Below are 16811 nucleotides of genomic sequence, written 5' to 3' on the forward strand. Positions count from 1 at the left end.
TACATCAAAATTAAATTTATATAATATATTATATATAAAAAATGTTAGTAACTATTAACATTTATTATTTTTTATTATCATTTAACTATTAACTCAAATTTTTTAATCTAATAATTCGATAATATATTTGATTCCAAATTTTTAAATATTAATAACTAATTAATAATAAAAATTAATAAATTTTAATAATTATCTAATATTTTTCTTATATATATTCCCCCAAAAGCCAGACACAAAAATACAATATTGATAACACCTTATAAAACTGTTAGCCGGTCAAAATATCCACCACATGCCACTCCCTTAATACTGAGCACACACCACGTGTTTCAAGGTTGGATTGACAACAGTGCAAAAAGTACAAGGCGTTCCAACTGCCTCAATTGGTCAGGTGTAGGCTAGAACTCACCTCACAAATAGGGATAGTGTGTGCGCCTACATATATAAATTTCAGTGCGAGCAATTTATATAACTGAATAGTAGTATTAAGGGGAAAAGAAAAAAGAAAAAAGAAGAAGATGAGAGTGGCAGTGGTGGGTGGTGGAATAAGTGGATTGGTTTCAGCGTATGTATTGGCTAAGGAGGGAGTGAAAGTGGCACTTTACGAGAAAGAAGATTATTTGGGAGGCCATGCCAAAACTGTGAATGTTGATGGTATTGATTTAGACCTTGGATTCATGGTCTTTAACCGGGTAAGAATTACTTGACTCAATTTTTTCATTGCATTGTTTTTCACATTGTTTGGTATGTTTCGATTTGCATATTATGAATGCTGAAAGGCTGAAACATTCTTGTAGGAATACTTTGAATTATTTGGTTTGTTGTTAACTACTCCTATTTCGTTGCCTTCAATTTTGGTTTTAATTGTTGCCACTCCTCTTCTGCTATTGGTTGGTTGGTTGGTTGCTTTCTACTACTTATTTGGAGAGATTGAATTCTGCAAAAATTGTTCTTGGTTTCAAAATCTTGGCCGCATTATCTAAAACAGTACTAAGGGAGACAGGCAAATTAAATAGCCTTAAACTAGAAGGATTTTTCTTTTTTGTAAAAGAAGGAAAATTAAAAGAAACAAATATTTTCTTTTTCTGGTTATATTAAAAAAAATGCTAAGAGACTAATATTTTTAGTGTAAAAAACAAAGTATAGTATTAATTACCTAAATTTTTTTCAACTATGTTAAAATATATACATTAGTATAAAATATATATTAAAATATAAAATATATATTAAAAAATTAAATTATAATATATTTAAATATAAATATATTAGTAAATAATTTTAATAGTTAATTTTAGTATATAAATAATATTTTTAAATTTTTCATATAAAATATTACCTAGTACACACTGATGATGAGCATGGTAAGTCGTTATCATTATTCTTAATCTTACGCTATTCATTATTTCGCTGACTAAATGACAAAGTGAGGATGGAAAAAATGCATTAATGCTATTGATAACAAATAAAAATTTTATTATTAAAATCAGTTATTAATAATTAATTTTAATAGTTGATTTTAGTATATAATGAATCTGATTGATAACAAATTCAACATGCATGTAATTATATTAGTTTCGTAGATACTACATATGTGTTTCTACTTTCTCCAATTAAATAATGATATTTTATCAATTTTTTTAAAAAGGTGAAAATTAATTTCTTTTGTTATTAGTTCAGTACCATAAAAATATTGATGAGTGCATGTATGGACACGTAATAGTAGAACATCGGATCGGAATTGACTTGTCAAAATAGAAGAATTTTCCTTTGATGATGCTTTGATTGCGATAAGTGGAATAAAACCTAGTTAGTGTTTGTAGTGTTTAATTAGTTTGTGTTGGGTCATTTTTAGCCGCATATAAACATATACACGTCACTAATGTCTATTTTTTGTCGGATGAATTATCAAAATTGTATAAAAAATTTATATTACTGATAAAAATTGTAAATAATAAATAAATCTTAAAAATATTTATGAACATGACATAAATAATTAAATATTAAATATATATCTAAAAAATAAAAAATTATATTTGAATGTGATTTTTTGTAAATATTATTAAAAAATTGAGACAATTTTGTTTTCTAAATTTGATGATTTTATTTAAAGTGAATATTATTTATTTATACTTTTGAATGACGAAAATGTTTTTTATAAAAAAAACCTATAGATTAAATTTTATTTTAATTTTTTATACATTTTTTAAATAATTATCTAAATATTTACACAAAAAGTTTTAATTAACTGAAGAAGTCATTTATTAAATATAATAATCTTTATTTTTAATTTATTTAAAAATTTATTTATCGTTCGTATCTCTTAATAAAAGTTATTTAATTTTTGTCCAATATGAACATTCAATACTGTTTTGGTAGTTTGAGCATTCTTCTTATAAATATTTTTAATTAATTTAATTCAGAAAACTAAAGAGGAAAAAATACAAAAAAAATCTACAAAAATAACATTTGTGTTTCTGTTTTTTGTTCAATGAATTGATAACTGCTAATAAAATCTTGAAAGAAAAGGGGGGAAATCAAGTTTCGAACCATTGGGAACAATCCGTGGACCAAAGCATGGTGGGTGTCAGATGTGGTCCTGGTGATGTGGTGCAGTCCAATGGTCATTCCTCCTTTCCTTATTTGGGGGGCCGCCTCTCTTTCATGGGCACACCACTCGGTGGGAATAACCTTTCACAGTAGATCATTTTCTTCTCAATTAATTTAGGTTGGTCGAATAATAAAAATTAAATTATACAGTTAATCTCTATACTTTTAGTAAAATTATAAATTAGTTCTTATACTTTAAAATTTTGTAATTAGGTTTCTAAAGAGAATTAAAATTTACAATTTAATTTCCGCCGTTCAAAAAATGTTTAATTTAACAGAATATTCTTAGAATATTCTCTATTTAGAACATGTGAACTGCATATGTTTGACAATAGGAACTAATTGTAATTTTAGTGAAAGTATGGGGACCAACCGTGTAATTTTACCATTTGAAGTGACCAAAAACTTCCTAAGCTATCTGAACCTACCCCGTCCCTCCCCAACTCTCTCACTCTCACTTTCTCACTTTCTAAAACGACACCCCAACCCCATCGCTCTCTATCTCTCACCTCGGTTCACCATCGCTATGCCGGATCCACCGCATTTGTGCTCACGAGTTAGGTCTCGCCTCCTTCCTTCATCTCGCCTCTCTCATACGACAACTTTTTCTTCTCTTCCAATCCTGATGACCTGCATCATCTACCCCTTTATCTTATCTAAAAAGACCATAAAAAGAACACAAATGTGCCACGCCAATTCAAGTGCCACTTGAACACCAAGGCGTGCCACGCTAGTTCAAGTGCCCAGGGAAGAGGAGCAAGAAGAGAAGGCCTGGGCGTGCCACTTGGGTTCGAAGGCGTGGCACGCCAGGCTAACCATTGTGTAAAGAAGACCCTGGGCGTTCTACTTGGGTTCGAAGGCGTGGCACACCAGGGATGTCAACACAAGAGGCGTGCCACTTAAGAAACTGGGCGTTCCTTTTATTCTTATCTTCCACATTCTTTATAGCTTTATTTACATTCTGCTATTCCCTATTCCCATTTACAATTCAGTCATTTACGTTTCTATTCTTTACATTCTTACTATTTACTTTTCTGCACTTTATAGCTTTCTTTTACTTTTGAGCCATTTATAATTCTGCAATTTAATTTACAGCATTCAATTCCACTTTGGTTAGCTTAACTAATTAGCTCATTAACCAAAACTGCTCAATCAATCAAATCTCTGTGGATACAATCCCACTCCATTGTGCGTTATTACTTGACGATATTTGGTGCGCTTGCTAAAGAATAGATTCATTACATATGTGGGTAGTGATTCTGGTACATCAAATTTCAATACTGAACACCGATAAATGGAAGAGAACAATTCCAATCCCAAGCATGCTCAAAGTGAACAATTCAATGTCTAAGAAAAAAAATAGCAACAAATCAACATAAAAATAGCAACTCAATTTATTAGTTGATCCGGCGCGGTGACGGAGGCAACAGGCACGACGATGGTGAGCCGAGGTGAGAGACAGAGAGCGTTGGGGTTGGGGTGCCATTTTGGAAAGTGAGAAAGTGAGAGTGAGAGAGTTGGGGAGGGGCGGGGTGGATTCAGATAGTCTATGAAATTTTTGGTCATTTTCAAATGGTTAAATTACACAGTTGATCCCTATACTTTACTAAAGTTGTAAATTGATCCCTATTATGACATGTGCAGCTCACATGTTCAAAATAAAGAATATTCTGAGAATATTCTGTTAAATCAAACATTTTTTAAACGGCGGGAACTAAATTACAAATTTTAATTCTTTTTAGAGACCTAATTACAAACTTTTAAAGTGTAGGGACTAATTTGCAATTTTACTAAAAATATAGAGACCAACTGTGTAATTTAACCGATAGTAAACTCATTCATTTGTTAAAGTAACGATCAAAAGTTCAAATTCTACTTTATAAATGTAACAACATTGGCTAGCAGCAACAAACACTTAACTTGTTGGGTCAAAAAATATCGTGAACAAAAAAAAAAAATATTTTACCCCTTTGAAGAAATTTAAAAAAATTAATTATTATATTAACTATTATATATTTATGTATAAATATATTATTTAATTTATTTTTAATATATATTTTATATTTTATCATATATTCTATAGTAATAATTAATTTAATATTTTATTTTTTATATACATATGACTATAAATTGAAAGAAAAAAAATTTCACTAATAGAAAGTTTCAAAATATCAGTTAAAGCGTTTAATAAAAAATTTATGAAAAAATCAACTAATTAAAAATTTTAATATATTTATAATATGTAAAGATATAATTATTTATATTATTTTTTTATTAATTTAAATTTTTTTAAAAAATAGTATTATAATATATTATCTTTATTAAAAAAATTAATTTTAAAGTTTTATACATAATAACCTTGAATAATACTTGACGCATGTTAGTACAAATTTTAATTTTATTATAAAAGAAGTGTATTTAATAAAATTTTCATAAACGTTACGAAGGAGATAATGTACGGAATAAGTGTTATAGAATCTGCACAATCTGTTTTTTTTTTTGTCAGCACAATCTGTTTATTAACACAAAAATATTTTTAAAAAATTTTAAATATAAAAAAAATTTAACATTAAATATATGTTCTCAAAAAATATTTTAAATACTTAATTTTAATATAGTGTTTTCGCAAGCATGAAAAAAAAATAAAATATTTTTATCTTTAAAGTTTTGTGATTTTACTCTAAATAGATTTTTTTGCGATTTATTTATGTTAATGACCAAATAAATGAAAAAATATTTAGAAATCAAATTTTTATATAACTTTTTTATGTACTTTGTAATAATTATCTAAATATTCTTACGAATTTTTGTGACCAAATGCACAAATGATTTGTTAAATATAAAATTTGTCTGCAACTTATAAAAACTAAAATAAATAGCATTTTACCATCTGAAAAATTCTGTTTTTATGAAAATGAACCCAACATTTGTTTTTAACAAAATAAACCCTAAAAAATAGACACCGTTTAACAAAATAACTTTGACGTTAATTTTTCACTCTGGATATTAATGAAGATGTCTAAGTGACAATTAAGTGCTTAGCTGAAGGATTAGATATGAAATTACAATATTATTCCGTTTTAGATGGAAAATTATTAAACTTAAATCCCTATTTCACTCTTTCACATTTCAGTTGACTTCCATTCATTCACAGTAAAAATCTCATCTGACAAGAAATCGTCATTGTTGTATTTAGCACATGTTCAAGAAATACATATTCATTTTGGATACAATTTCAACATTCACTACACCTAAAAGTAGCATTCTCTATTACTAATTTTTACTATCATACAACAAAACTTTCACTACCTAAATAATGAGAACATGTTCATAAATATAACTATAGCTACCCCAATTACAAGCACCAACAACAAAGTTTCTATCCTCCTCATGTACCCTTCAATCACAAATGACCTCATAGCTGTTGCCTTATAATTCTCCCATTGTCCAAACTTTTCATTTTTTTGCTCCTTTTAACATTCAGTTTAATTTTTTTTAATCTCTTCTTCCTCTTCATCAATTCAAACAAAATACCACATGGCCACATCCCATTCTCAATTTCTATTAAAATAGGAAGAGAAAGGGAAAAGATTCAATAAATAAGAAGAATCACAAGCTTTATTTCAATAGGTTTCATTCAAAACGACATACCTACCAAGAAAGACAACGAAAAAACCAACGTCCAGGATTGACCCGAGTATTCAATTTTAGCATCACCACCTCTTAGTGGCAAAAGTAGGTTTCATCAAATGGTTTTTCCCTTCTTCAGCCCTCATAGTTGTTCTCGCAGATAAAACGTTGTTATTTGTCAATAAAGATTTTTTTTTCCATTTTTGCTCCACCACCTACTCAGTTTGAGACTTAGGATTTTCTTCAGGTTAAATTGTTAAAATGTGAATCGACCCCACATATATCACTCTAACCGTTTAGGTAAGCCTTTAACGTGCCACTTAGACATCTCCGTTAATATCGAATAGTTAACGTTGAGGCCATTTTGTCAAATGATACATATTTTTTGGGATTCATTTTGTAAAAAATAAATTGGGGTCTATTTTGACAAAAACAGAATTTTTCAAGTGTCAAAATGACTATTTTACTCTAAAAAATATTATTTTTAGTTATTTTTGTTATGTTTTATAATAGTTTAAAGATATTTTGTTGTTATCAAAAGTGAAAAGTATTTTTGTTTGTGTTTTAAAAAATCAAGTGCGATTTTGACTTTTCACCTTTCATATTGGATATTGGTAAGAAATTTACAAAGTCATTTCTTATGAAAACCACAATAAATAATAAAACAGAAATAATAGTTGGTTTATCTTAAAAAAATTTCATCATTCTTCTTTTCACTTTTAGTTATAAGTATCTATCCTCGATCAAATTATTTTGCCATCCCACCAGAGATGCCAATATTTATACAAACACACAAGATATATAATATGCTATGATAAAAAGTTGTAAACTAGCAGTACTATATGCAGGGGAGCAAGCAGTTGAAAAATATTCCTGATTTTGAAAATGTTAGTTTCTAAATGCAGTTTTGTACTTTTGTAACTTGACGCTGCTAGGAATTTCTAGGTGATTCGAGAATAAAGTTAGTTATTTATTTTGTTAAATTGATTATCTGCTACATTAGTATAGTGAGTTTATATATTATTTCAAATAAATAAATTTTTTTATAATTTAAAAGATAATTAACCATGATAAATAATATCAGTATCTACTATACTTATGTGACATATGCTAAGAACAGAGCAAATCACTAATTTTGCTATTAAAACACCAATTGTTTTTAGAGAAAATGACAAATATGTCTCTGATCAATAATCTGAAAGACATATAAGTCATCGACTAATTGAAAATAATAAAAAATGTTCCTCGACTTTTAAACCGTGAGACATTTCAGTCCCTACGAGGAACCTATTTGTCCTTATATGTTTTCGATGAAAAAACTTAAATGTCTCACATTCTAAAAAATGAGGCATATTTTTTTATTTTCAATTAATTAGAGACTTGTGTGTCTTCAAGTTAAAAAGTTAAAGAATTATTATCTTTTATTTTTCTTTTTATGAAACTAATACCTTGAATATAACATGAATGATTGAACAGGTAACTTATCCTAACATGATGGAGTTCTTTGAGAGTCTTGAAGTTGACATGGAATTATCTGACATGTCATTTGCCGTCAGCCTTGATAGCGGCCGCGGCTGCGAATGGGGTAGCAGGAATGGTTTGCCCAGCTTGTTTGCACAGAAAAAGAATGTGATCAACCCTTATTTCTGGCAAATGGTTAGAGAAATTATCAAATTCAAAGATGATGTTATAAGGCAAGTAGTTCTTTATCTATGCCTACACTTTTTATTTGCTTAATGCTTGCTTCAAAATAGTACTATATGAACATAGTTAATGCATAGTTATTGCTAATGACTCCATTATTTGTTTGTGTTTGATTGTCAATGAAATGTGAGATATATCCAAAAATTGCAAGGTTGTTTGTTACCTTATTTATTAAGCTTTCTCTGTCACCATCAAAGGATTCAGAAACTTTAAAGACTAACTTGCTAAATTATTGGGTGATTTTCAATATATTAAATATATGTTTTTTAAATATAATAAGAAAAATATACTAAATAGAGAGGGTGGAGTCTGTAATTAAAGAAAATTTAGAAGCATAATGCTATTTGCCCGTTCATGAGTGATTATATCATGACAAATTGAGTTTATTGTCTCATTTTTCAATTAAATATGCAGCTATCTTGATATGCTTGACAACAATCTTGATATGGACCGCAATGAGACTTTGGAACAATTCATAAAGTCAAGGGGTTACTCTAAATTATTTGTGAAAGCATATCTTGTGAGTTTATTTGCATTTTATTAGACGCTTTTTATTTTTATAAATATTTCTGTGGTTAGTGATTTGTTATTATATGGAATGAATGAATGTAGATTCCAATATGCGGTTCTATATGGTCATGCTCTTCTGAAGGAGTTATGAGTTTTTCTGCTTTCTCAGTTCTCTCTTTTTGTCGCAATCACTATCTACTTCAGGTATTAAGGAAATTAAATTGCTTCCATTTTTGTCACATTTTGCATAATGATGAAAATGATATACTTACTATATCCAATGCTTCTTAATTCACTTGGCCCTTCCTCCACAGCTCTTTGGAAGGCCGCAATGGCTAACTGTTAGATGGCGTTCACAAAGCTATGTTAAGAAGGTGCCATTTATGATTGAGTTTGTAGTACTTTTAAAAATTTGAACCAATGTTATTCAGCTTATGCTATGAATAAAATGTTTGACATTGATTACATGTTATGAAAATTAGGTCCAAGACGAGATTGTGAGTAAAGGTGGTCAAATAATTACTAACTGTGAGGTGGAATTGGTTTCAACAACAGAAGGAGGTGAGTGATTAGACCATTCCTTTGTTACTTTGATTTTTGGCATGCACTTTTTTTTTTAAATCAAATAATTGATGTTGTTCAAGTAAGAAGCCTAGAAATTTTATTGCAGGATGTGTTCTGCAGTACAAAGATGGTTCTAAAGAAACATATGACGGCTGCATAATGGCGACGCATGCTCCAGATACACTGAGATTATTAGGAGACGCAGCGACATATGATGAGCGAAGAATTCTCGGTGCTTTTCAATACGTGTACAGGTAAAATTTCTTCTAACATGGAATATGACAACACAGCTTGTCGTAGTTACATTTTTAAATTTGAATTAAACAAATTCATCAACGGAAGATGACTTTTTCCCTCGGGACTAGAAACTTTTTGCTTAGGGATTTGAAAATTCATGTGTCCATGTATGTCAAATGAATAAACTAAGCAACTAAGAGCTAAAAAAATCAAAGATCTTTTATTTTCTATCTTCAAATAAGTCCAAATGCACAATTATTGTTTGATCTCTATTGGCAGTGACATTTTTCTTCATCGTGACAAAAATTTAATGCCTCGAAACCCAGTAGCATGGAGTGCATGGAATTTTCTTGGATGTAACAATAACAGAGTTTGTGTGACATACTGGCTCAACATTCTTCAGGTTAGCAAAAATTTCTATAATGCATTTGTACATAATTGAAATCTACTAGAAGAAAAGTGAACTATGAATAAAACTTGATAATCGATCTTGTATTTCTATTTGCAGAATCTTGGAGAAACAAGATTACCTTTTCTTGTAACTCTAAATCCAGATCATACACCGGAAAATACCTTGCTTAAGTGGTCAACTGGACATCCAGTTCCATCAGTTGCTGCATTCAGGGCTTCACAAGAACTTGAAAATATTCAAGGAAAAAGAAGAATTTGGTTTTGCGGCGCCTACCAAGGTTTGAGGCCCTAGCTTTCAGCTCTAGTTTTTGCCATTCAATTTGGTGTTAAACACTAGTAGTGTTTGAGATCTTTCAAAATGATGGGAAAAACAAGTTTTGGTTTATAAGCTTCTATATGAAAAATCAACTTTTAAGTAAAGATCTGATATGTATATATATCAAACATTAAAGAATATGCATACACAAATACTGCAGGAAAATTTTTGATTGATGACATAACTTATGCTTAGCTATCTAATCATTTTTTGTTTATATAATAACCTTTACTATGTCCGGGCACTTTGATATACTTCAAATATACATATGATATATGCATATATTTGTGGTTTTCAGGTTATGGATTTCATGAAGATGGATTGAAGGTAGTTAAAGTAAATTTTATTATGATGAAAATGAAAAATATAAAAGTAATATTTTCTTGTATTTGAGACATCTAAGGCTTAATGCTTCTTTCTATATATACTACAGTGATGGCTAACATAAATTGCAAATTTCTTTTGATGAACCTATTTTCTTCTCAAATGTTGAGTTGTAAGAAATGATCTATAAAACAAAAATTTTCAGGCTGGCATGACTGCTGCACATGGCATTCTTGGAAGATGTTGCTCCCTCCAAACCAACCCAAAACACATGGTGCCTTCTTGGAAGGAACTTGGAGCGCGCCTTTTTGTGACAAGATTCCTAAGCTCCTATGTTACTACCGGTTGTTTAATGTGAGTTCACTTTTAGCAATGGGTAGACATTTGTTTCATATAATATGGGCCTTTTACACTCTCAAGTTGGTAGTATCATGTTCAATCAACATTATGCTCTCTAGATGATATTTGATTCAATTTTATTTCAATTCTTGGCAGTAACTAAATCCAAAATATTCCATCTATTCCATGTTCTATCTATTGAATTAGACATGTAAAAGCTTATTGAATAACTTATGTATTTTGTCTTGGGGAGTTTATAGTTTATTGGAGGAAGGAGGAACAATGTTTACCTTCGAGGGAACTGATATAAAGTGCTCTCTGAAGTGTGTTATGAGAATCCATAGTCCTCAATTTTATTGGAAGGTATTTGCTTTTGACTTATGCATAAATTGAAGTTATTGATTGATTTCATTCTAGTTGTTGGCGAGCAAATAAAATAATTAACATAGTTTTTTGTGGTTATTAGGTTATGACCCAAGCTGATTTAGGCCTTGCAGATGCATATATTAATGGAGACTTTTCTTTTGTTGATAAAAATGAAGGTCTTTTGAATCTTTTTCTGGTAAGCATAATCATTAGAGCATCTCCAATGCTAATTCTAATTTCATTTTATTTTGGGTTCTACAAGAACATTTCTAGGACCATGTCATAAATAGTAATTTGAAATTAAAAGTGAAATTTATTTCCCAATGTTTAGTATTAGTTCAATTAGAATTTTAAATATAAAATTATTCCATCAACATAATTATACGACTGGCTAAATTCTATTGATTCTTCATCAGGATGATATCATATCTCTAAAGTGATACTAATTTCATTTCATAAATCAACTCCAATGTAGATTTTAATTCTAAATCAATTCACTTTTTGAAAGTATCAAAAGTGATACTCTAAAAAACACACTATTGCAGATGCTATTAGGATCTAATTACAACTGTCTAATTCAGACTCTAATGTTTAATTCCATGTATCTTTTGTGTTTTCTACAGATTCTCATAGCAAGCAGGGATTCTAATGTTTCAAATTCAAAATTGAAGAAGAATAGGTAAGTTGGTTATGATTTGTTTGAAGTACTGATATTGTTGTAATTATGCTTTTTCAAACTTTTCCTCATTTTTTGTCTTCAGGGGTTGGTGGACACCAATTTTTCTTACAGCTAGTTTAGCATCTGCGAAGTTCTTCATTGAGCATTACTCAAGGCAAAATACTCTCACACAGGCGCGCCGCAACATTTCTAGACACTATGATCTGGTATAAGTTTTTCATTGAACAAATAATGCACACTTAGAAATCATAGATGTATATTTCGCTAAATGTATCCATCTCTAAAATTTTCATAAGACTTGCTACATGCATGAGCATCTAGGAGGTTATATCTTTCTATGTTTTAGATCTTTCTTTCAACTTTTTGTAACTAGAATAGAAAAGAAGTCAATGCATAATAAGTTGCAGTTTATGTTAGATACAATCAAGCTTGTTTTTGGATCTTCTATATCATTTACTTACAATCAATCATTGGTTTATTTGTAGAGCAATGAGCTCTTTGCGTTATTCTTGGACGAAACAATGACATATTCAAGTGCAGTGTTCAAGGCAAGCGTTACGACATTTTGATGCTCGATTCCAATTTACTTTTCAAAGATATTTCTTCCTCAATTTCTAAGGAAGCTATTGTTCACATTTTCCCTCTCTTATTAAAATATTTGATAGAATGAAGATGAAGACTTGAAAGATGCACAAATGAGAAAAATCTCTCTTCTCATTGAAAAAGTAAGTACCTTTGAATGCTATTTCATCAATATTTTAGTTGCTAGCTTGTGAAGGGCCTAATGTATTCAATTTTCTTTAAATAAATGAAGGCTAGAATAGGTAGGAAACATGAAATTCTTGAGATTGGGTGCGGATGGGGAAGTTTAGCTATTGAAGTCGTCAAACGAACCGGTTGCAAATACACTGGTATCACTTTATCTAAGGAGCAATTGAAACTTGCAAAAGAAAGAGTTAGAGATGCTGGACTTCAGGTATATGACAAGCTAGTGTGATTTCATCGATTTTCTTAACATAAATTATGATGCAAAAACATGCTAAACTTAATGTATGGGCCAATTGAAACATGTTCATGATAGATATTAAATCTCTTCATTTTAGTAATTGAGATTATTTTAAGAGTATCATGCTAATTGTGATGAATGCATGATTTTCAGGACCATATCAAATTTCTTCTGTGCGATTATCGCCAACTACCAAAGACATTCAAATATGATAGGATTATATCTTGGTAAGCTATTTTTCATTTTAATTATGCAAAAGTAGAACTACCTACAATAGCAGTATTTCCAACATGTAGCATAACTTGCAGAAGGATATTTCAGTGAAATGATAGAAGCAGTTGGTCATGAATACATGGAAGAGTTCTTCGGCTGTTGCGAATCAGTACTAGCAGACGATGGACTTCTAGTTCTTCAGGTATATCTTTCATGAAATGATGTAAATACATGCTACTACTGCTACAAAAATTTGGAGTTTAAATCGGTGCTAACTATTGAAGATGGTTATCTTATTTATCAGTTCATATCAATCCCAGACGAGCGTTACGACGAGTATCGACGCAGTTCCGATTTCATAAAGGAATATATTTTTCCAGGGGGATGCTTGCCCTGCCTAAGTAGGATAACATCAGCCATGGCGGCTGCATCGAGACTATGGTACAATTCATATGCATGTTACTGCTAAGTTAAATGACCATGAGAGAATCCATTCATTCTTCTCTTTCTTAACCATGAAATGAAAATTCTTGAATGCAGTGTGGAGCACACTGAGAACATTGGAATTCATTACCACCAAACGTTAAGGCGGTGGAGAAGAAACTTCATGAAAAAGCAGAAGTATGTCATTAATTTCATTGTAACATATTTACTGTTTTTTAAATTGAACTTACTACTTGCAGTACTAGTTAACTCTTGAATTTTCTTTTGTTACTACTTACACTAACAATATTTGAAAATTCTGTTTGTCTTATTAGTGAAATCTTGGACCTCAAATTTGATGAAAAGTTCATCAGGACATGGGAGTACTATTTTGATTATTGTAGTGCAGGTTTTAAGTCGCGGACACTAGAGAATTATCAGGTACTTGAACAATTCTATGATACACCAATTAAGATAAACTTAATGCATTTTATATTAAGATAATAATCTAATAATATGTTCTTAGAGTTGAGTCGAGTAAAATTAATCGGTTTTCGTTTATGTAATGGAACCATGCATGTAGATGGTTTTCTCGCGGCCTGGCAACACCACTGCACTTAAGGATCCATATAGAAGCTGGCCCTCGGCATGTTGAGAATAAGCCACGACACATTATTTGCACGTTGGTGCCATGTTTGTCTTCTTTATTCAATCCCAAAATTCTTATTTATTCCTTAATTGTACATTGTTTAGTACTTTAGCGAGGAGAAGATTGGTGATTTTTTTTTCTTTATTTAAAAGAATAAGGAATATGTTTTGTTTTGCATTTCGAATTAGTTACCACCAAAAAATAAGCATGTGATGATTTTATATGGTGTTCATTGTATTGGAATCACATAAATATCAAAAGAAAATATTATTGCAGTACTTTATATGCCTTGGAAATAGCAGTAGCATTGCCCCTTTCTAAGTTTCTATACTCAATATTTGTCGTTTTGAAAAATTACTAAAATGTAAAAGCATCTTAACTTTACCCGCTCAAACTGTCGATCAGATAATGATCCAAATTTTTCAATTTGATTGGAAGTCACGTCTATTGGATAATATCTGATAAAATTTAGACAAGAATAAAATTGGATAGCAAATTTAGAGAAATATCACTGTATTGAATCTAATCCAATAGACACTGGCAGCAAACAGAGAGTCTCTCTAATATGTGATTGTGGTGTGTGGACTTGGAGTATTCATTGTTGGAGGTCATTAAAGGTGTGGGAGGAAGAAAGCTATATAGAGCTTTTAAAAATCCTAGAGAAGGTTGGATTGCGAAGAGGGAAAGAGGATAATTTGGTGTGGAAATTTGATAAATCTGGAATCATTTCTGTAAAATCTTTGAAGAGAAGGAGTTGAAACTTGAAGAGCTATAGTAGAAGATTGTTTCACTTTATTTTTGGTAACTTCGATAGGGTGTTGAATCAAACTTGCATCAAGATTTCAGTTCAGGGAGCAAATATGATTCTTTTGAAAAAGAATGGGCTCGACCCAAAAATTACTTAGTGTTTGTGTCGAAAAATATATAAAATGTTCAATGATATTAAACTCTGGCAAATAATATAAAAAATTGCAATAAAAGGAAGTACGTAAAATAAATGAAAGCTTTAAATAGATAAGAAAGTGAAATCAAAATAAGAAATTAAATTACTTGAAAAAAGGAAAAGAAATGCTCAAAGAAAAGTGAAGATAAAATAAATTAACAGAAAAAGAAAGAACAAAGGAAATAAAAGAAAAAAAATGAATAAAAGGTCAACTCCAGGCACTTACATACACTTGCACTCTATGATTCTCTTTAACATCGGTATAAGTTTGATTTTTGCAGAATTTTGTGTGATGGTGAAGTGTTTAGATTGAAGTCCCTTATTTCTTCTGAACTTCTATTTATAGACCATGAGGATAGACTTGCAGAGTATTTTTCTCTTCCCATGATCTAGCTCCTACCTTTTTCTCAAGCCACAACTTTACTTTGACCATGAAGAATCTTGACATCTAAGTTTGTCATCCTTTAGTCTCCAAGTCCCACTTTTTTTCTTCATCAGCTTACTCCTCGAAATTTGCATCCATGTTCTCAGCTGAGCTTGAGGAGTAAACAAAAGTCTTAACTAACGTTCAAGAAAAAATAGTAACTACTTTTCGACCTGTTTTTCATGTGTTAAAAATCTTCGACTTCGATGTTCTTACACCATCTATTATTAATTTCAACTAATTCTTCAGATGGACACAATCTGGAGCCACGCATCCTCATCAATAAATCTATTTCTGGCACCAACAAAATTCCACATTCTATATCATGCTGTCAATTTTAAATTGCTCTAGCTTCGACTCTGATCATTCTCGACTCAGACTAATAATTTGTCGCAGCTAGAAGTGTCAATTTAGCCCAAACCTTAGGCTAGCCCTCAACCCTCTAAAATAATTTTAGTCCACAGTCCCAAAAATTACAAAATCATATTGTAAGTCCAACCCTAATTAAGCCGTTCCAACAAAAATCAAAATAGGGATGGCCTATAAACCCTACAAACCCTACCAATTTAATTTTTGATTTTTTTTGTATTTCTATCTGCTTTCTTAACTCGTGTTTGAGTTGTGCTTCATTATTTCTTCGATAATACTATATGCTTTTACTGTTTTCTTTTCTTTTTAAATTATTTCAATTCAAGTACCACAAAATGACATATACTATTTTATTTCATTCTCTAGAAATTTCCCATTACATTATTCTTTATCCAGCAGCTATTAAGCGCTCATGTGAATCAAAATATATTAAGAAGAATTATAATGAAGCTTAAACGAATTTAATATTTTTTCTAATTACATATTCTCAATTTTATTTCATCAAATTATTCACCATAATTAATTAACTATAGAGAAGCAGAATAAAGTGTTGCCAAATGACTTGAGTGATAATTTGTGAGGGGTCTTTTGAATATGTATTTTATCATTTTATGCACTTGCACAACAGTTGATTTTTTTATAAAATTTAGTTTAAAAAGTTGTTTCAAAAATGTTATAATGCTCAGTAATATTTAATTTAGGGTGTTAAACGAATTATTAAGGATATGTCTAAAATAAGTATAATAACTTTGTGCGTATTGAATGAATTATATTTTATAAATTATTTTAAAGTCCATTACCTAGTGAGCTTCATAGTAAGTAATCAATTTGTTTTGCAAATAATTCTGCTGTCAGATTTTTGCCTAGAAAAAATATAGCAAATACTGTAGCTTTCGGATGTCCTAGCTTAAACAGAAAAGTGATAAACTCAGCGAAGTGTCTGAAGGCACATTTGAGTCTCCACTTTCTATATAATATATGTATATTGAAATGTCTGTAATGTCTTTATATGTTTAGTGTTTAGGATTTTAGAGATTTAGCATTTTAGATTTATAATTAAAATATAGAGATTATAATTTTAAGATTTACAAGTTTAA

At 30.1% G+C, this 16811-nt stretch overlaps 1 protein-coding gene and 1 long non-coding RNA gene across 5 annotated transcripts; one reads left to right on the forward strand and one right to left on the reverse strand.

Annotated features, from left to right (window-relative positions):
* The first annotated feature begins 237 nt into the window (after window positions 1–237).
* LOC112711323 (uncharacterized) lies at window positions 238–14256 on the forward strand. Of its 4 annotated transcripts, none has more exons than XM_025763956.3 (24): window positions 238–692; window positions 7714–7931; window positions 8356–8461; window positions 8554–8655; window positions 8766–8825; window positions 8934–9012; window positions 9122–9269; window positions 9532–9655; window positions 9761–9941; window positions 10278–10306; window positions 10509–10657; window positions 10903–11005; window positions 11109–11204; window positions 11632–11687; window positions 11770–11893; window positions 12173–12235; window positions 12353–12412; window positions 12502–12663; window positions 12847–12920; window positions 13015–13108; window positions 13211–13347; window positions 13447–13527; window positions 13665–13770; window positions 13913–14256. In XM_025763956.3, exons 1-24 carry the CDS (start codon window positions 519–521, stop codon window positions 13982–13984), a joined length of 2598 nt encoding a protein of 865 aa, XP_025619741.1. In that variant the 5' UTR covers window positions 238–518; the 3' UTR covers window positions 13985–14256. The 4 variants fall into 4 exon arrangements, 3 of the variants coding, with proteins under 3 accessions (XP_025619741.1, XP_072059407.1, XP_072059408.1); XM_072203306.1 differs by having other exon boundaries at window positions 241–692; window positions 9579–9655; XR_011865975.1 differs by having other exon boundaries at window positions 333–692; window positions 13002–13108.
* On the reverse strand, window positions 5765–6458 carry LOC140175348 (uncharacterized). The gene is made up of 2 exons (XR_011865976.1): window positions 6263–6458; window positions 5765–6168 (listed from the first exon to the last, which is right to left on the reverse strand). It is a non-coding gene; the product is annotated as an uncharacterized lncRNA (long non-coding RNA).
* Window positions 14257–16811: the final 2555 nt, after the last annotated feature.

Source organism: Arachis hypogaea, chromosome 9, assembly GCF_003086295.3.
Source record: "Arachis hypogaea cultivar Tifrunner chromosome 9, arahy.Tifrunner.gnm2.J5K5, whole genome shotgun sequence".
In the NCBI taxonomy this organism is placed as follows: Eukaryota; Viridiplantae; Streptophyta; class Magnoliopsida; order Fabales; family Fabaceae; genus Arachis; species Arachis hypogaea.